At 39.0% G+C, this 22,110-nt stretch overlaps 1 protein-coding gene across 3 annotated transcripts in view; it reads right to left on the bottom strand.

The window, feature by feature from the left end:
- The window catches only part of RNF43 (ring finger protein 43), a 62,176-nt gene extending 41,798 nt beyond the window's left edge, over positions 1-20,378 (bottom strand). Inside the window, exons 1-2 of one of the 3 annotated variants that reach the window (XM_011237428.3) lie at positions 19,815-20,378; positions 18,101-18,741 (exon numbers count right to left, since the gene is read on the bottom strand). In XM_011237428.3, coding sequence (XP_011235730.2) covers positions 18,101-18,352 — 252 coding nt within the window. In that variant the 5' untranslated portion in view covers positions 18,353-18,741; positions 19,815-20,378. Of the gene's footprint in view, positions 1-18,100 lie in introns of all 3 variants that reach the window. The other 2 variants (XM_002929397.4, XM_034640212.1) reach the window with 2 other exon arrangements.
- Between the last annotated feature and the right edge of the window lie 1,732 nt (positions 20,379-22,110).

Raw genomic sequence — 22,110 nt, 5'->3', positions numbered from 1 at the left:
GCTGTCAGCATGTAACCCGACGTGCAGTTGCCTGTTAGTGCGGCCTGCGGAACACCATCTCCAGATGAAAATGGCAGCAACTCACCAACTTATTCAACAAAATTGTGAGTGAACATATACAGTGAATCTGGTGCACTACATGACATACCAAGGAACAGGCTAGGTCATCAAAATCCAAACCTACAATAAGACCAACATAATGTGGAGGATACAAAAGTGGTAGCAAAATTTCATAGTGAGAAGAGACTTTTGACAGTGGGCACAGATTTTTTTTAATGACCCCAAAATGAAAATGAGAAAAACGTCATAGAAGGACCATTATGTAGGTAAAAAATCTTTTTTTTTAAGGGGCGAGTGGCAGAGGAAGAGAGAGAGAGAGAATCTTAAGCAACCACAGCCCCAGATCACCACCTGAGCCGAAACCAAGAGTCAGATGCTTAACTGACTGAGCCACCATGGTAAAAATTCCTAAGGAGAGAGACAGTCCACACAACTAGGGAGAGATGAGTGAGCAGAAATTAACAAGAAAGAGAAGAAAGCCAGCTCCAACACGCTGAATCTGAGACAAGGCTGAGACAGTGTAAAAGACATCAGTTTGAGGTTAGAATTGATCGTTTTCTGCTAAGTAAATTTAACTGAAATTATGGGTGGAAGAGCGCGGGTGTCAGGGAAAAGAACATAGGGGGGAATGTCCTAAGGTTATCCATTTTGCCTGTGACCATCCTTTCTCTCAAAAGGCAAAATTTCAAAAGCCAGATAAGTAATTTGGCTTTAGGGTCTCGAAAGGCAATTATTTTCAGGGACCTCACGAACTCAAAAGGGAAGACCAACGGCATTAAAAAAAGAAACTGAGCATTAATTTTACTCAATTCTTAAATATAGCTGCCAATCAGGGAAGAGAATATTCCGATTAGCATAAGTCCTTGAAAATAGAAGGCACAAAATAAAAGTTTGTGATTTATTTATTTTGCCAAGGACCAGAAGGAAGTCTTTTAAAATTTAATCTGTACCATAGAAACCCTTTCTAAAACATATTGGTACATTTTCCTGCTTAAATACAATATAACTGAACATAGTCTTTATTTTATATCTTCGATATAAGGATATCATCATGATCATTTTTAGCATGAAATAATTTATATTCTGAAGTATAGGAGATTGGCTGAACTTACTATGGTGCCCCTAGGAAGTTCGTATATTATTCGTTTTTTAGATCCTTTATATCTGCTTCTTCCTTTTAATTTATCTCCAACTCATAAACACAATATGGATGGATATCCCAGTTTATTTGGTATTTATTCTAGTTGGTGAAAATTTTCCTATAAAACTCAGGAAGGAATAGAATTGGAAATAAAAATTCAAATGATCAGATTTTAAATTTGCCATCAAGATTACCACCAAGATTACCAAACTTGAACAATAAAGGTATCTAAAGACAGAAACCTGAACTATTTATTTTTTTTCAAAGGTTTTTATTTGAGAGCGAGCGAGCGCTGGCGCACACACACAGACGCACGAATGGGGGGAGGGGCAGAAGGAGAAGCAGACTCCTCACTGAGCAGGAAGCCTGATGTGAGGCTCGATCCCAGGACCTGAGCCAAAGGCAGATGCTTAACCCACTGGGCCACCCAGGTGCCCCCGAACTACATACTTTAAACACATTTTCAGACATTCTACCCATAGAAATGGAGGCTAGCAGACATTCATTCTTAACACCCTATTACTTAGCATTTCAAGACTTTGTCCAACAGCATCAATAAATGTATAAAGATATCAAGAGGTAAAGGTCAAAAAAGAAATCATGAACATCAAAAAAGGCCGCTGGAAGTGACCCAAAACATCACATGCTGGGCTTTTCTTTTGAATGATAATAACAATGATACTGAGTGTTTATCCATACCTTTATTTCAAAGAGCTTCAAATGCTTTGCAGACATCTCTCACTAATCTTTATTCGGCCTGGGGAAGAAAACAGATTTCCCCAAGAAGTACCTTTAGAGAAGGACTCTTCCCAAAACCAATACAAGGGAAAACATTCGCCCCCTCATCTTCCCCACACACACTTGTCTCCTGACTCCCACTATGTCGCACTGTGATAGAAATGGATTATAATACCATGCAAGTGTTGAAAGGGTAATAATGGTAATTCAGTTTGATTCTAAAAGAGTTATAAGCTACGTGTGTTTAATCACAACAAGAAACAGGTAAGTAGAAAAGATGAGAAAACCCATAATTACCCATTATCCCATTATTTACTTGTTTTGGGGAGAGACTTCAAACTGGTAAAGTTACAGTGTGGAATACAGATTTTTCCACACTGCAGAATATTAGTCTCTGAGATGCCTCAAAGGTTATCTTTACCCAAAAATGATCTCCAGGCCACAAGTATCGGATAGGTGCTATGACTGAAACTGCTTATTCTCATTTTGATCTAATACTTCTCAGACGGGGAACAGGGAGTCTCAGGGACTTGTGGGGTAATTTCCAAGCAGGCTAGAGAAACTTATCTGCTGAGCTTCAAAGAACAACATGTTGGGACCAGCACAGCACAAGTGTAATGAACTGGGTAAATTAGTTCCCTTCACAGTCCTGACGCCTTTCCTCCTATCCCTCGGAACACAGCTGCGAAGCTGTACAGGAAGCTGGGCGCTTCTGCATTCTGAGCGATTGTTTCAGGGTAGCAGCAATTATAATACTCCACAGTTCCAAAAAGGGAAAATGTAAGAGTGATAGGTAACGTGGTTTTAGGATCCCTCTGACTCTGAGTAGTAAAAACTTAGGAAATTAGCTATTTTGCATCGTGTCAGTGATCACCTCACTGACCCTGGAAGGAAGCTAATGGGCTCACCCATATGGACCAGCTACTCGTACCATGGTCCAGGGAGGGCAAGTGATTCACTGTGGCGCAAGCAAGGCAGTAAGAGAACTTAAGTTCCCACCCTAGAACTCACATGCCATTAGTCATTGTCTAATCCCTTAAGGCTACCTGTTACTGCCTTATGGTAACATTTCATTTGCCCTTTGGCCCACAAAATTTTGAATCTAAAACATTGTCTTTTTAGCTACATTAAAAAACAGAAATAGTCTTATTCTTAGTTATTTTAGGATAATGCCAAATTGAATTCAAATAGGTTAACTGAGCTTAAATCTATAACCCTCAAACTTAATGATATTTCTTTTTTAAAAAATTTTAAAAGATTTTATTTATTTATTTGACAGAGAGAGACAGCGAGAGAGGGAACACAAGCAAAGGGAGTGCGAGAGGGAGAAGCAGGCTTCCCGCTGAGCAGGGAGCCCGACTCAGGACTTGATCCCAGGACCCTGGGATCATGACCTGAGCTGAAGGGAGACACTTAATGGCTGAGCCACCCAGGCACCCCAATATTTCTTATAGTAATTAGGTGAACGAGAAAGAGCTCAAGTCTAATTACTATTAATAATAACAATACCTTACATTTGCAATTTTCAAAGACAATTCTCATTTCATTTCAGATTGGTAGACTATTACTCTTATTCCCATTTCATTTTATTTTATTTATTATTTTTTTAAGATTTTATTTATTTATTCGACAGAGATAGAGACAGCCAGCGAGAGAGGGAACACAAGCAGGGGGAGTGGGAGAGGAAGAAGCAGGCTCATAGCAGAGGAGCCTGATGTGGGGCTCGATCCCACAACGCCAGGATCATGCCCTGAGCCGAAGGCAGACGCCTAACCGCTGTGCCACCCAGGCGCCCCTCATTTTATTTTTTAAAAAGATTTATTTATTTATTTATTTGAGAGAGAACAAGCATGAGTAGGGGGAGGGGCAGAGGGAGAGGGAAAAAGAGAGGGAGAGAAGCAGACTCCATGCTGAGTGTGGAGCCCAATGTGGGGCTCAATCTCATGACCCTAAGATCATGACCTGAGCCGAAATCAAGAGTTGGACATTTAACCAACTGAGCCACCCAGACCTATTATCCTCATTTTACTCATGAGGACGCAGGCTCAAAGAAGTTAAGCATTTTTCCTCAAGGATCAGAGCTGAGATTAAAACACTACTAAACACTACTACTGGGGTGCCTGAGTAGCTCAGTCGGTTAAGCATCAGACGCTTGGTTTTGGCTCAGGTGATCTCAGGGTTGTGATCTCAGGGTCATGAGATCGAGCCCCCCATCAGGCCCACATTGGGCCCCATGTTGGGCTCCACGCTCAGTGTGGAGTCTGCTTAAGCTTCTCTCTCCCTCTCTCTCTACACCCCTGTCTCTGCGCATGCGCTCTATCTCTCTCGCTCTCTAAAATAAATAAATCTTTACAAAATCCAAACCAAAACACAAGACTACTGAGAGCTCTGCTCACTGTAGGATGTTGTCACTCACTTTAGAACACCCTTTATGCCTTATTATTATATCATTATATGTGAATATTGTGCAAAGAGCACTATTTGGTAGGGAATATTATTTTCAATTATCTGATTGGTGACAGAAATTATGTTCTTAGGCCAGAAGGCCTTCAGTTGTACATAAAGTTAGAACATAATGAAGCAACTCTGCCTTAAAGGAGCCCAAGATATACTCTGATAATTCAAAAGGACAACGTCCTCATCACGGAAGTTAGATGGCCTCCAAAACAATTGCCTAATCAAAGAGCGTTCAAATGGTGACCCACGGGGTAGCTTACATTTCTGGGAAATGGAAAAAGAAACAGGGATGAATGGTAGATTCTTCTCCTGAAAAACACTGCATGGTGTTCTGACTTTGGAACTAATGTTCCTGATCTCTTTTAAGGAGATCATATTCTCCTTCATGCTTAGCGGAGGCATAATTGCACAAGACAATGTCTAAATAATAAATTACCAAGCGATCCATCATCACTGGTAGATCCTGACGAAAATCTTGAAAACCAGTGAACCAGAAAGCTACATCTCCTCCATTTGATAAGCAGTAAAATAATCATTGAAAATAATGCAAAAGACTACCTTAGAGGTCAACAGAGAGCTAGTAGCACCAGTCCTCCTGAAATTGGAACATCCATTTTTTGGGTATATGTGCCCACTGTTTGGGTGTCAATTACTATAGTTTCTGGGTAGAGTTTGGATACAGGAGAAAATCAGATCTTCTGGCAGCACTTACAAGGCAGGTGCAGTCATAAAGAACTTGACTTTTGATTCCATTGTCTCTGCCAGGACAGGTGGTTTGGTAGAAGTATGGAATCCTGCCAGACAGGCTCCAACTCAAACTTCCCTTTAGAAAACAAAACAATAAAAATGGAAACAAAATGCCAAAACCTGTTCCATGCCTTTAAGATTGATATTACTGGAAAAACTAGGGCATTTCATATAATGTTATTAATTTGGTTCAAGTACCCATCAACTCAGGAGAAATAAGATTATGATAATGGAAGGTGGCAGGTTAGGCTCTTCCCTTACAGTCCAATTCCCTACTCCCCTTTATAAACTTTTAAAAGGGACATTCTTAAATTTCAGTGAATTTTACCCATATATTCTTAGTGTAACCCCCCCCCCCCAACTGTAATCGAATACCAGTAACACAGGCAAGTTAGTTTAACACTGCAGAGAGGAATAAAGGCCTCTGGCAAATCCTGCCTCCCACGCACATCCTGACTTATCTTCCTAGAACAGACTAGTGCTCTTAAAATTTTGTGCGAATGTCAGCTGATGATTCCTCCAAAGAAACTGTCTTTTCTCTAAAAACCTAGAGCATATTAGTTTAGAACAGAGTAAAAATATGAAGGATTGTTTTTGGTGGCAAAGATAGGCAACTGACATTTTTACCAGGTTTGTCTTCAGGGCAAGACTTTGTGATTGACGATGTAGGCCCCTAACCACAAGGACACCACAAGAAGGCTGTGAGGAAGAGTGCTCAAAGAATCCTTGTGGGGGCACTGGAGCTGCCACTATTGGAAACTGTGAGCATTTTTGGTGTTCCTGGAATTCTATTTCCAACCACTACTTTGTGGTTGCAATGAAGGGACAGAAGAGATTGGAAGTCTCCTAGACCAAATACTCTCTTCTGTTCATAACCACAGAGCCAAGATTAAAATAACAAGAATGTACTTTGTCCAGGGCATAACTCTGCCTCAATCTGTCCTATTCATTGCTTTATTTTTTCTAATTCTTGTTTTTGTTGTTGTTAATCTACTCTAGGAAGGAAAGTCAGATAATCTATCAATGGATTCCAGAAAAGCTTGGAAAAATTCATGGATTCAGAGGATATTTAAGAAGGAGCCATAATCTCTTAGAACAATGGCCTATAAATGTCCCGACTGCAAGAATCAGAATATTAAATTAATCATCGTTCTGAACCAGAAAATAATTTCTTAAAGTTACAGTGTTAATTCTCCCTAAATAATAAATGGTGTATTCAGGCCCCAGAGATGAGGCTGTGAAGCTAGTATTTAACATGGTTGTGCCTCTTTATGCCTGAGTCAATCAAACAGTTTAAATCCAGAAGTAAGTTCCTCCTTCATTTACCTGCCAAGACCTGAGTTCAGGCCCTCAGGGTGCTGAGGTTTTCCTTTGTGAGAGAAAATGACATCATCAACACCTCAGAGACAGCAGAGAATGCAGGGAATGTGGCTCCAGACATTGGTGATATCATCAATGGCCCTGGGAGAAACCCCAAATTCCCAAAAAGTTGAAGTACTGAGGGTTTAGAAAGATTTTTTTGCTGTTTCAAGTTAACTAGTAGATCCTCACGTTTCCTGATACCAGGTTTTAAAAGGCGGGTAGAGTAAGAGCCCTTCTTCCAGTAAGAACCCGAAGAAGAACCAAGCACACAGGAATTAAGTCCAGATAGAACTATTCATCTCATCCGTATCTTACTGGGGTACACCCAACCAAGGAGGAATACACACTTCAGTTATATTAGGCTCTTTCCCAACTCTGAGATGAGTATATTCTTTGGGGAGACTTGCTAATGTTTCGAGTTTGCATTCAAAATAAATTCTAGGCACTCACATAATCCCCCAGTCTCCTCCAAACTTTCTTTGATGTTCAACAACTAAGGACAAGGATCTTTGATTATAAAGCAATTTCTTTGGTTGGAAGAAAATTCTTTGCAGGGCGTGAACAGCAGGAGAAAGAAAAGATTTTTCTGAAATGCAAACTAGTTGGAAACCCCCTGGGGAAAGAATCGGATTCCCAGTCTTTGAGAGGACCGGGCCTGCCTGTACAGGCTGCGTCCGCTGCAGGCCTGTGAGAAGGCGCTTTTGTGTCTACTGTATGGCCCTCAGCAACAGCTCGGCGGCGGCCCTTCTCTTTTTTTTGCCAGCGGAAGTTTTCCAACTCTGGGGGATATACAATACAGAAAGTCACGGTTTAATAACAAGGCATAGTTGCTAATCAGATGGCCCCATTTCCACTCCTTCCCAGATGACTCCACATGCTTACAGACTAGAGTTCTATCCCCTAGCCCCACACGTGAACACCTACCAGCTGCTCTGAGATCCTTATTTCTAGTGTAATTATTCAGCTTGTCTCTGATAATTCAACTTCACAAAGTATTTTAGAATCAGACACATCATCCTTTCACTGCTATGGCCCAGACTGGCTCTAGGCTATCTATGGCTTTTCCAAACCTTTCCCGAGGTTCAGATTCACTTAGATGCAGGCTCGTGATTGAAGTCAGTGTGGTTTGGTCGCGGAGACACCTTGATGAAGAATTCAGAATAGGGGTCCTCAATCCACTACAGATATTTTAAAATATAAATCTCCAGAGAAAAGCTCATTTTTGTGTCTTTTAACTGAATGTAAAGACAGTCTAGGACCAGAGGACTGGGAGTGCCCTGAGTCTGATGCTTCATTTTGCTACCAATTTGTTGTGTGACTTTAAGGAACTTGGTCAGATTTTTTGTACTACCTACCAAATAAATTTTATCTCAGGGTAAAGAAATAAATAAGCAAGTTACATGTCCCTTTAATACAATGTCTATTTCTAGGGCAAACATAAACTCTGTTTAGAGCTAGAAAGGATCTTAAAGATTACTTTTTTTAAAGGTCTTATTTATTTATTTGAGAGAGAGAGAGAGAGAAAGCGCACATGAGCAAAGGGAGGGGCAGAGGGAGAGGGGGCCCACTTAGCAGGGAGCCTGATGTGGGGGCCTGATCCCAGGGCCCATGCAGGGCTCGATCCCAGGACCCCAAGATCAGGACCTGAGCCAAAGGCAGGCACTCAACCAACTGAACCACCCAGGTGCCCCAGGATCTTAAAAATTATTTAGTTACCCTACCAACTGTACCCCAACAGATGATAGGTTATATGACTTACTCCCATTTTTTAAATGGTCATAAGGCACCTATGGACTTTTCATATACCCAAAGGGGACAACTAAACTCCACATAATCTCTAATGGTGATAAAAATATCTGATGTATAACCATACAGTTTACTAACTTCAGAGCAGGTAATAGCCTACTGTTGTTGTCATAGCAGACACGTACATTCTTCTAGAGTTAGTGTCTATATCCCCCATAATATACTAAGTCACAACACATTTTAGAAAATGGAAATAACAGATACTAATGACTATAGTCAATAGTTTTTTAAAACCTCAGCATTAGAAATAAATTTTGCTGAACAGGGATTGACAGGGCTTTCTTGTACATTTTAGAAAGTTTGCAATTTGAGAAGAAAACCATGGTGTTTATTTGAAATTCTAATGCAAATGCAACAGATGAGCATACGCATACAGGAATATTTACACAGGCAATGCTATAACCTATATTTAACTGATAACAGGGGAAATTAGAAGGTATGACTATCTGGCTTGTAGCTGTCCTCTAGCTTTAAGCTACTTGAAGTTGCCTGGGTTAAAATCGTATGTTCTCTTTGTTTGTTGTTTCTGCAGTCCTAGGGGACTATGAAACAGAACTACCACAGTCACTTGAAAGACTCCCGAGAGAATCAAAATCGGCATTCTAACGCATCCATGCCTGCACCTCGTGCTGGCATTTATCTCACACTGTCTTCTGCTGTTTTCCTCAGTAGGACTAGGCTAGGGTGCTGGTCTTTGTATTCCTCAGGACCTGCCACAGTGTTTGGCACACAGTAGGAAACCCATATTATAAGACATTGAGAGAATCCAGTGCAGCCCCCAGTCCCGGTAAGGTTCTTGGCCTAGATTTCATAAAGTCTCTACTGCTTTGAGGAGACAATCCAGGTCAACAGGCTATCTGGTATACAGTGATTTTACAGCAGAATAAATGACATAGGCACCATGCAAAGTAATGCTAAGTTGCGGCAAGGTATTTCTTGTTTTTTCACTTATTTTAAAGTATGCCTTCTGGTTGACTAGGGATCAAAGAGACCCTCTGGCAATCTATAATATCTTCTTAATGGAACGCTCAGGGGGAAATCTCTGCCAACATCTGTTTTTTAATCTCCCTGCAATGACCCAAAAAAAAAGTTTAAAATAAATAAACGAAGTTTGCTAAAAATGCTGGCCAGTAAGATATGGCAGTAGATTGGCAGCTCTTTGGCAAACTACTAATCTCTTTATTTCTTCATCTGTAAAATGAAATGATTGGATCAGGTGTTTTTTCTAGCTTGAAATGTGATGATTATACTTTACAAATGGAATAGCCTGCCCTGTATTTTACCCTAGGTATTGAAAACTGAATAGGATTTAATTCTAGTATAAGGCCAATAAAGTCCTTCACAAAGTTTAAAAAAAAAACTTGGCCACAGTAAATTCAGATTCCAACATGATTCTAAGCAGAAGATACAAAAATGAAAGAACCTGAAACTTGAATCACATAAAAGATTTATTTCTTGTTCTTCTTTTTCTTTTCTTTTCTTTTTTCTTTTCTTTCTTTCTTTTTTTTTTTTGAGTGGATAATTCACAAGCCTGTACAAAATGGTTTAGGGAAAAAAGAATGGGAATCCATAATCAGTTTTTAGGAAATAGCAAGATCAATGGGCATAAAACATAAAGCCTGCAGTCTCATCCACATTATTCTACAGAAATAACAACAGGAACAGTATTTCCCAATTATCATATATTTATACATGCATAATAGTACCTTTTTGATATATAAGCATGCATAAAATTGGTAGGCATATGATAACTGAATATGCTACTTAAATTACAGTGGTATTATGGTTGCTTTCCATCATAACAGAAGTATCCTAGATTTTTTAAAAAACAAATAGTTTCTTGAAGATAATTATGTTGCCATCTTAAACAACTACCCCTGCTTCAAATTCCAGGGATCAGAATTCCTAATAATTTAATTTCCTATCTCCAAGAAAAATGTGAGCCTGTGCTTGTAACTCTCAAAAAAAACCTTTAACTTAAATCACTTTATTTTGGTGTTTCCGAATTTGCATATTAAACACAAATTTTAATATATTAAAAAGTATCAAACAAAGCAAAACAAAACGTATTCATGAACTGTAATATTTTAGAACTCAGATCGAAATTAGAGTAGCTAAGGTAGCTTATCTGATATTTTTAAAAACAAACAAGCAAGGGACAATAAACTTTTTTTTTCCAAGATACAAAGTTTTCCATTAGAGTAAATAGAAATTTAAGGGCCCAAGGAATTCTACCCTAGGGAAAGCAGTAGAACGTAAAGGATAGAAACAAACAAACAAACAAAGTCACCAAAGTTAGTTTTATAGCCTCTGTTTTTTGAATTTAGTAATCAAACAGACACATACAACCACAATTGTTCCACTTATATCAAAACAAATTAGTAAGATAGCCTTTATTCTTATGGACCTTTCAGTGAAAATACCATAATGAAAGGATTGTAAGCATTTCTTGAATTGATGCAGTTCCACTTAATATCTGGAGAGCACAATTCCTTTACTAAATCAACATAAGCTGATCCTTGTCATATACCAATTTTTACATCTGAGGTCATGTTAGGTCAGGCCAACCTTCTTATAACTGCATCATAATATTGTTGTCTATCTGACAGTAATGTATGCAAACACTTTTTTTTTGAAGATTTTATTTGTTTATTTTAGAGAGAGAGAGTATGCGTGAATGGGGGAGGGGCAGGGAGAGGGACAAGCAGACTCTACGCCAAGCACAGAGCCCAACAGGGGCTCAATCCCAGGACCCAAAATCAAATCAAGAGTCAGCTGCCCAACCAAATGAGCCACTCAGGCGCCCCTATACAAATACTTTTTAAGTTAAGTAAGCTGAGGGTAAACTTGTTTTGAGAATTTGGTAATATTTCTTGAAATAATTGGGATTATTCTAGGATAGCAGCCCTTAATCTGGAGTCCTTAGATCCCTATAGCTCAAAGACTCTTTCAACTCACTGAGATTTTATGCAAAATTGTATGTTAAGTACATGTGGTCAACAACTTTTCTCAAATCCTCAAAGGAGTCTGTGACACCAAAAAAAAGATTAAAAACCAGAATTGGGAATCACAAGCTTAAGGACTAAGAAGGTGAGTTTCTTTATATATATGCCAATATCTTATAATCACAGATTTAAAGTAGTACCCCAATAAATCTTTCTTGGAAAATCAGAATTTCCTAAAAAGCAGAGGCTGAGCTATCTATTAAACCAAATAAACGATGTGTAAAAATGCTGTGTAAAGGAGCACCTCAAACATATTGGTTATAGCCATGTTCACAATCTAGAAGCAGCCATCAAGGAGATACTATGCTGTCCGTAAGTCAGAGGAGTAAAGAGCATGTTATATCAAACCCAAAGCACTCAGAATAATTGACCTCATAGTATACTTGGAAATGTGATGACATAAACAAATCTGTTTCATCCTAAAGTTATCTCCCACCTATTAGAGTTACTCAGCACCACCATCACGTTCCGTACATTTATTCTATAAATACTTACTGAGTACCTATTAGGTCTAAGGCACTAAGTATATATTAAGGCACTACTCCCAAGAGAACTAAAGAGACAAAAATCCCTATTTTCACACAGTCCATATTCCACCGAGGGGACAAAGAGAAGTACAAAAGTAATATATTACTGTATGTCACATGGCAGTGTTTATAAAGAAAAACAAAGCAGGGAAGGAGAATATGTGCCCAGGAGGAAATAGGAAGAGCCCTTCAGAACAGGACAGCCTAGGAAGGCCTCACTGAGAAGGTATATTTGATACTTGGGGGTGACATCTTAAAGACTACGAGAAGAAAAATACCTGGGGTGTAAGTGGGACTAACGTGTGGAAAGGCCCTGAGGTGGGAGTATGCCTGGCTTACCTGAAGGACGACAAGGAGGTCAGAGTGACTAAGGCAAAGGAAGGGGAGAGGAAGTAAAAGGTCGGGGTGCCAGGCAGATCCTGATGGGCTTTACAGGTCGTTGTAAAGACTTTGGCTTTTGCCCCAATAACAGTGCAGAAAAGAACAATGAATGCAGGTCAGCACGGGCTCACAAGGCTTTTTGAGACATAAAGTTGGCAAACCACTTCACCAATAGTTTTTTGAATGAATCATTACACTGAGCAACATAGGCCCAAATAGAGTAGATACCTCAGCCTTTGACAATATTTTAGCTTTTTAGAATTCCCAATCCATATAACTGATCCCAGAGAAATGCCCATCCTTGGAAACCTTAAAAATTGGATTACTCGTCTATCTCCTGCAAAGCAGATTGGGTCCATCTCTGTGCAACTTTGTTCCTGGATCATTTATTTGCTTTCCATCCACCATTATGTTTCCTTTTCTGTAAAATAGAGTAAATATCACTTGTTCTTATTTGGTTTGTGGGTATTTGTGAATCATTTTAAGCTTCTTGGAAGAAAACTACTATGTAAATTCAATGGAACGTCAGCATCACATTCCAACACTTCCCAGTGAATAAAATGTAAAAGCCCTTCTATTAAGAACAAAAACAAACAGGGCACCTGCAGGTCAGTTAAGCATCTGACTCTTGATGTCGGCTCATGTCTTGATCTCAAGGTCATGAGTTCAAGCCCTCCGTCGGGCTCCATGGTCAGTTAAGCATCTGACTCTTGATGTCGGCTCATGTCTTGATCTCAAGTTCATGAGTTCAAGCCCTCTGTCGGGCTCCACACTGGGCATAGAGCTACTTAAAAAACAACAACAACAAAACCCAGGAGCCCCAGAAATGTCTTTAACATTGTATAAAAAGTAAACTATGGCTGAGGCGCCTGTGTGACACAGTTGGTTAAACATCCGATTCTTGGTTTCAGCTCAGCTCATGATCTCAGGATCATGAGATTGAGCCCCGTGTGAAGCCCCACATCAAGCCCTGCGTTGGGCTCCATGCTCGTCACAGAGTCTGCTTAGGATTCTCTCTCCCTCTCTCCCTCCTCCTCCCCTGCTCACATTCTCTCTCTCTCTCAAATAGATAATCTAAAAAAAAAAAAAAAAGTAAACCGTGGCTAATTTTTACATAAAGAAAATTACAACACACACAAACCCTTTACCGTAAAAACCAAAGAAAAGTCTATCCCCAGAATCAGCTAAATAGCCCGACAGGTGTAATAGCCAGAGGTACAGTTCATTTATTGCCTCCTATTAACCACAGTGATTTATGAATTTGAATTTACAAAATATTTGCTGGATTTCCACAAGAAATAAAGAACTATTACGCACACAAAGCTGCTTGATGGGTGCTTACAAAAGAGGTATCTTCTTAACTTGAAAAATTATCATTAAACATATTCTGTAGCTTCCTTCTCTCCTCTGGGTGCCAGGCTTCTAACAACAAAGCCAAGTCAAGAGAGGCTCTGAGCTGGGACTGAAGAAGGCAAGCACCTAAGACTGTTAGTGCACACTAGCGGAACTATGTCTGATGGTGTACTTCTGACTCCGTTCCAAAGTCAATTATACATTAATTGGATTTTTCTGCACCTCCATTAATATAAATAACTGAGGGTTGACTGTGCCTTGAATATTTATACTTCTTTTAAAGGCGGCCTCAAAACAAAATCCCAAAACTTTGAAATCTCTGCTTCCAAGGAGCTCCAACTTGTGCAAAGCAATGCATGTGCTATTTCAAAATTTATGATGTCAGGTTCCTGTATTAGATAACTTACCACGGTCTGTTATAAAATCAATAGAAAGATAATGAAAGTTATTACATAAAAAGGTAGATACTGATTAAATCAACATTCTGATTTACAAATATCTTTGCAAATGAAACACAAATGAAAGAAGCAGAAGGAAGACGGAGATCATTAGAAATCAGCAGGGTATTGGGTATTCTGGGTCAACCTCAGAAAACAGTACTCATCATTTTCATTCCTTTCTAGTCTGGAAATAAATGAATCATTTATACAAAACCCACACTGGTGTTCTGTTCATCTGCGGCATTCTTTGATATACAGAATTTTAGAGCTGGAAAAGCTTGGGCTCTAGGGTTCAAGTTCCACCTGTGCCACCTACTAGCCACATGACCTTGGCAGATAATAACACTTTGAGTCTCAGTTTCCTTCTCTGTAAAATGTGAAGAATAAAAGTATTGTACTTTTCTCACAAAGTTATTATGAGGATGCAATGAGCTAATACATGTAAAGTGAACAGCGCAAGTTTGCAATGCACTATTATATTTGAATCTCTCATTTTTATAGACGGGGAAATCTAAAGCCTAGAAAGGTAAAAACCATTTTGTCCCAAATCACCCAACTACATAGTTACAGAGTCAGAGCTAAAAGTCAAGCCCCTTGAGTCACAGTGTAGTCACTTTGTCAACTACAGTTTGCTAAAGCATTATCTCTCTGGCTTTGGCCAAAACTTTAATTATAAATATTTCTCTCCCTCCAAAAATAATTCATTTCAGGCTCCGACTACAAATAAAGCAAAAATGCAAAGATAAGGACAGCTACGTGTTGACTAATAGGTAAATCAAGGGGCAAGCAGAGACATTGCGCAAGGGGGAATTTGTCCAGGAGGTGTTCACTGCTAGTGGCCAAATGCTAAACCACCACAGTTGCCACTGTAGGTCTGACGCCTCAGGACAGTGCATTCTCATCTTGATCATAACTTTATCCTAGAGTCTAAGAAAATCCAGGACAACCCGCTGAGCAGGAAGAGTGTGACAGTCAAAGAACTGTTGACCTCTCTCGTGCCACGCTACAATCCTCTCGCTCTTTTGCTTCGACAAAAAAGACTGACTTTGAGTTGTCCTTCTGAGTGACATTTATAAATAAGGAACAAGACTTGAAAAAGAAAATAGGACTGTAATCATTTATAGAAGTGATAGCAACAATATTAATAGAAATAAGAGAAACAAACCTTGACAAGAGGTAAATAAGCCAGAAAACTGGACAGACAATGCATAAGCTCTACCACATTTTCCACCTACAACAGCATAAACCAGGAGAGAGAAATACATCAAAATGAAAAACAAAAACAGTAAGCAGTTATAATCACTATCATTTGTCCTTTTTATCAGACACAGACAAGGAATTAGGAGATCCGGAAAGTTTCCTTGACATGGATTAATTGAACAAAATGTAAAGAAATGTCAGATTTTCTGAAACTCTATGGGAATTTCAGAAACCACAACAAGGTTACTATTTTTTTTTAAATCACTGTTCTTGCACCTTTACATTTCCCAATGCAGAGCATCCCCAATTTTACAAAAGGCTGACATCTTTGGAGACAATCAAACTTAACAGGCAGCTAGAATAATTCTTGGATGGAAGGATACCTAGAATTATCTAAAATTCCTCAAAGCCAATAGAGAAGACTGCCTTTGGATCTGTGACCCCACGGTACAGCTATCTATCAAGCAAGCTGAAGTGCAGCAAAGCACGACTCTGGGAGATAGAAACTTCAGTTACATGGAAGGCTTGGTTAACCACAGTTGAGTAAACCTGAGCTGCAGTGTAATCTGATAAGGAACAAACAGCATAGATTCTAGAAGTGTAAACCATGTGTCCCTAACACACTAGAGTTCTTTGAAAGAATTAATCAAATAACAGATAAAGAAGAACTGGTGCATATCATCCAAAAGGTTGTTTTTGTATTTTTAAAATAAAGTCTCTCCTAAAACTTTGGTAACTATTGTGGATTAAAATTTGATTAATAGACAATAAACCAGGACCAATACTGAAGGTATCCAGGGATTAAGACTAGGTTAGTGTACAAATTTATTGATGACCTAAAAGAAGCTTACGTGAACAGAAAAAAGTGAAGAAAGACTAAAAATTGCCAATGATGCAAACCACCGTATAATAAGACATGAAAGGCCTTGCTAAATAATAGATACAATGAAATTCCCTCTTCACAAAGTAAAGAAACAACATTTTAAAAAAGTTAATGGCTAAAAAAAAAAAAAAAAAAAGAATTGGCAGATTTACCAGAGTAAGAAAAAGGGTAGAATAAGCAAAGATACGATAAAGATTGGTAAAATAATGAATGGCAAACGGAATGCCAGCTAGTCTCTGTTATATACCTTTTCCTTTCTGAATACACAGAGCTTTATGATAACAGAAGACAACACATTTAAAATAAAAGGGACACTATTTTATGAAGCATATAATTAACCCACTGAATGTGCTGCCACAGGACATTAATAAGACACAAAGCTTAGTATGGCTCCCAAAGACCTCAGAGATATCAAAATACGGTTTTTTAGTAAAATTACTTATGGAGAAAAATGAAAATGGAGCAAAAACCTCAAGCTTCATGGCATCAGCTAGGCAAGGTCAGGAAGAAAGTTTCCTTTCCAGTTACAATCAAAATGATTTGTGATTTCAACGTTTAAATATTCCTAATTCCATCCTAGAGTTCAGATTAAATGAAGACTTTAATCCAAAAATTCTTCTGCCATTTTTTCCAGATACATTCTTTTTGCCTGTTTATTTTTCTGAATAGTCAAGTCCTCCATTTCATCTAATTCTTCTCCCACTTCATTTATCCCAGTTTCAAAATATTGCCTAAAACGTGACCATGAAGAACCACAAAATCAGACACATAAAAATGCATGTTTGGAAGAGTTCTATAATTTGTTAAACTTTCTCACCTTTTTTAAGTAGACAAAAATTTGAATTCATACAATACTTTGGTTCTGTTCACATCACACGATTAAAATCTGAGGCTAGGTATGAAGTAATCATATTTAATAAGATTTTAACCTATGCCCAAGAGCTACAACAAGAAGTGACCTTTTACAAAATGAATTTTAATCAATAAGGAACATAATTCTATGGAATAAGAAACTAGAATGCCACAGTAAAAAAGTACAGCCCTTTGGGCTCTATCTTCACCATGGGGGATGAGCAACTCATCTGTGAAAAGCTATGGCCCCAGTCAGTTCATAAATTCAATACATAAAGAATAGGCTATGAATGAATTATCGACAAAATTCACAGCCTGAAAGCCCAAGAAACTGTGTCTGAAAAGCTTCGTGGGTCAATAAAAAAACAGATGTTAAATTAAAATTCCTTCAAAAATAAAATTATGTGTAGACAAGACCAAAGGAGGCAAGTTTACACCTTGGGTCCATTTTGTAATGCAGTCCTCTCCATTTTGGGCTTAGCAATAGGGTGCTACACGTGGTATAAAGCCAGCCGTAGCATTCAAGCTTGACTGAATTTTAAAAGTGACACAATGATCAAATATGCTCCAAGGACATTCTAGAATTTCAGGGTGCTGCTGACCATTGTAACCTCCTCACAATTGTATGGTAACAGATGGTAACTAGACTTATTGTGGTCATCACTTTGTAATGCATACACTATCAAATTATTATGTTGTACACCTGAAACTAAATAATGTTATATACCAATTTTACCTCAATTAAAAAAAAAATCAACCTCTTCAGAGTTCACTTCAAATTTAAACAGAATATAAAGTACGATCCTCATGTCAATTAAATACAAGTCCATATATTTCATCTACCAAAAAATAGTGCCCAGAATACATCACTTGCAAAGGATGGCCTTATTACATGGATCTAAAAAGGCAATGTAATGTCAGAGTTAAAAATAACCAGATGATCTTCTAAAATGTGGAATTTTCTATGCTCCTTCTTTAGCATAAAATAAGGATTTGTTTTAGAATGCCAATAAGGCAGTATCCTTAAAAGAGGAAACAAACAGAAAACTAAACAGCAGAAGCTCTTGTATGGTATTTGGTTTGAGAGACAAAAGAAGAAAGGCATAGTTCGAACAGATGGGAAGTGAAATATAATAAATTATCCTTACCTGCATTAATTTTCCTTCTGCTGGAGTTATTTCAGCAACACCAGCAAAAACACCTTCCAAAGTGAGATTCAGTTTTCCTGTGGGGTCCATTTTCAAGGGGATCACTTTGATAATAGCTTTCTGCTCCGCGGATCTTTCCGACTCCACCGCTGCTGCCGGGACCAGTCCTGTGCGTCCGAAGCCTGCCTGCAGGGTGGCCATCAGCAGCCAGGGCCAGAGGGCAGCCGGCTGCAGCTGGTGGCCACCACTCATGCTACCAGCCGCAGCAACGCGCTCCAGCCATGCATACTGCTTCCACCAGCCAGCTCCAGATGCAGCTTCTCAGAGCCAGACAAATGGAGGGAAAGAGAACTGATGCTTCAGTTTCTGAAAGCCAAGTCGTAGTGTTGGCCCTTCCTTTCTTTAAATGAGTATATTCCCAAGAACAGGTGGCACTCCTGCTCTGGCAGGGCAGACGGTGTTTTCAGCCCACTTCTGCTGCAGGTCTGTCATTTTCTCCCATCTTCACTGTGATTAGGAAAGATCTCACCACTTCTCTTTGGAATTTCCAACTTTGCTTGAGGTGGAATGTCACATCCTGAATCTTTATTATGTCAGTTCACTTGGTGCTGGTCTTCCATATGCGTCAAGTTGCTGAGCCACTAAACCCGATGTTAATGAACAAAACAAGGCAAAGTAAGTAACGAAGGCCATGCGTCGAAGGTGAGAGTGAAAAACGCCAGCTCGGAAAATGAAGAGTTGGTCCGTTTTAAGCCACAAAGTTTGTAAATGGCAAAAGACTAAAGATCACAGGGGGAAAAATGTGTGTTTTTTTTTTTTTAATAGAGAAGGAAAGGGTACGATACCTCAGGCCACACCTTGAGAGATGTCCAAAGATGCTATAACATGTATTCATAAAAGTTTCCACATTAAACTGTATTTTAGTGTAGCCAAAGTTCTAGGCCCATTGTATTTATAATATGCTTTTCATGAAGTCAAATATACTATCATTTTTAATGTTCTACCTAAGTTTGCCCATAAATTAGATGCTAATTTATGTCTTCACAGATTACAGGATAATCCTGAGTATCACCGCCTTTTCCAATTTTCAGAATTAGAAGAGTATTTGAAAAGGTTAGCTTTCCAATTATTTTTCCCGGTTAAACGATATTTCTATCTTTATTTTCCGTTCTGTCTTAGGGATTCCAGCTTTTATGCTCCTGCTTGAGAATGCCAAGCGCTTGGATTTCCCATGAGATGTTTTTGGAAACTACTTTATTATCCAGATCTTATAATCTGTAATTTTCTACGTTCTTAAGTAAAACAAAGGACTATTCCTAACACGTTTTCAAATTCCTTGAGGGGGTGGGGAATATAAGATAGGGGGAGTAGGGAGGTGATTAGTCTACAGGCTCTAAGCAGAACATCCTGAAAAAGTAAAAATAAGCCTGAATAGAGTAGATCTCTGCTATTTCTAGGCACAGCTGAGAATTTGGGTCTTTATACAAACAAAATCTTAGTTCTAAGATATTAAAATGTGCACCCTTAAGTAAATATAAATGCACTTCAACCACAAAGCCCGCCGTGTTCAGAGGTCAAATTAAAAAAAATCTTATAAAGTCTTCGGAATAAGTGCTGAAAAGCCAAGCAACTGAACATGAACCTGTTATATAGATACTTCTCTTTTGCTGAGGCAGAGGGAGAAAAATAAGAATTTCAAAAGAAATCTGCAAACCTGTTGCGCTGTCGGGCCCACCGGAATCCACGGGGGTGAAACAAATTCAATTATGGTTTTATAGGTCCTGCTCAAAAAAGGTTTCAACTGCTTAACCAAGTACAGCTCATTCTTCCACCTTCTTACTCTGCAACCAGACCAGGGGCCCCACACTGCAGGTAGGTGCCGAGAAATTCCGCAGCCTGAAAAAATAATCCATGCAGGTCAAAGGCAAACATTGACTCCAGGCTTAGAGCTACTGTTCCCAAGAACTCTAAAAAGCACTTATAGAGGATCCAAAATCATTTCTGAAATCTCCTTTCTAACAAAAGTTCTTTTTCTCCCCGAACAGCATATAAAATGATCAAATCTTGAGAGAGAAAAGGAGCAAAGGAGCAAATACATCAGCAACAATTCACTACCAGGAACACAGAAAATCCCAGAGGGAGAAAGCAGTATCTCTGAATCATGGATGGGCTTGGAAAGTTCGGAAAGATTCGAGTGCTTCCCTTCCAGAAAGACAATTCTGGATTAACTCCCTAGAGGAGGAAGCCTGTGGTTTGTAATTGGTGTTCTAGCTCCGACTCCCTCCCCTGGGACTGCAATCACGCTTTCTACCTGCTGACACAAAGTGAGGGTGGAGCAGCTAAAGGCCCCCACCCCCACCCTCCCACCCCTTTTTTTTTTTTTTTTTTTTTTTTTTTTTTTCCCACCCCCGACCCGCCCCTCCTCCTGGCGAGCTGCTAGGGCTAGGGCTGGAGTGCGCGCACACTTACTGAGCCAGACACGTTCTTCTGCTCTCTCTGCTCTCTCTGCTCTCTCAGCTCCTCTACTCCCTCTATTGAGCCACAGCCAAACTGCACCCAATTCAAGGCCCAGTCACTTTGTCTAGGTAAGCAAGCTACGAGTAAATCAAGTCCGCTCAAACAGGTATCTAAGCAGCTTCTGCACCCAAGAGAACATATGTGGTGGTATGATGAAAGAAAGAGAATAAAATAATGAAAACCCAGAACATGAAAGAGCAGACACGAGATTTTTTTGCAAATGTAAATTCGGAAGGGTTTCTGCTCTTCTCGGGTTTTAGTGTCTATAAACAGCATGATGCTAGAATAGTGATCCAGTGCTGTGGTCCTTATTGCTGTCTCATGTCTGCTACCCCGGCAAGAACCCTGTCCATTTTACACATAGTTTTTCTTCAGCTTTTGCTTATTTAAATTCAGTAGCTCTTTTCTAAACTGTGCCTGTATGGAGCTTTTAGATCAGGGTGACACCAGAGGTCTGGAACCTGCTGTTTTCTTCTCACATCTTTGGAGAGTGAAATATTATAGATCACACCTGTGCCCTCAATGTAAGATTGCAAGTAAGTCTATGTCGTAAATATAAGCAAAGGGGTAAAATATATATGCTTCATGAGAAGCATGGAGGTAAAAGGAAAACCAATTTTTGGCTAACTACCACAATCATGAACTATAACCCTTTTAGTTACCTTGTCATTAGAATGCAAAAATTTCTAATATTTAATGTTTCTAAAATTTGAATTTTCAAATTTACCAGATTATATTTGACTGTGTCCAGACATTTTATTTTTGACCTATCGCCAATACCGCCAAACTGTACAAATGTACAACAGTGTGAACGTGGTTAACACTATTGAAGTGTACACTTAAATTTTTTTTTAAAGATTTTATTTATTTATTCGGCAGAGATAGAGACAGCCAGCGAGAGAGGGAACACAAGCAGGGGGAGCGGGAGAGGAAGAAGCAGGCTCATAGCGGAGGAGCCTGATGTGGGGCTCGATCCCAGAACGCCGGGATCACGCCGAGCTGAAGGCAGACCCTTAACCGCTGTGCCACACAGGCGCCCCTACACTTAAGTTGTTTTTACACTTAAATTTTAATTGTGGTCAGAAGCATAGAAGATTAAAAAGTGTTTTAATTGTACAAATGAGAGTATACAAATTGATCATTTGTAAAATGTGGATAACAATAATTGCGTTGTAGGTTGGTTATAAAACTTAACTGACATAATGCCTCTGAAAGCAAAAAAGTATGAGTGCTTTCTCCACCTTGAGCATCTTTCCCCTAAAGAAGGTTTATGGGAATAGTTTTAGCATTTTAGGCCTAATAACTGACATAAAGCAGAGAAATAAGCTCTAAAATAAATTCTTAATTTAGCACGTTTTCTTTATTGGTTGGACCGTAAGAACATAATGCAAGTATAGACCTTTACAGCTCTTTTCAAAAGAATTTTTCTAAATCTTCTATGGTTTTATATTTTTTTATTTTATTTTATGTATATTGTGTAATAGTATACATAA

The sequence above is a fragment of the Ailuropoda melanoleuca genome, chromosome 13, assembly GCF_002007445.2.
Source record: "Ailuropoda melanoleuca isolate Jingjing chromosome 13, ASM200744v2, whole genome shotgun sequence".
Lineage (NCBI taxonomy): Eukaryota > Metazoa > Chordata > Mammalia > Carnivora > Ursidae > Ailuropoda > Ailuropoda melanoleuca.
This window is presented reverse-complemented; position numbering and strand designations above follow the sequence as displayed.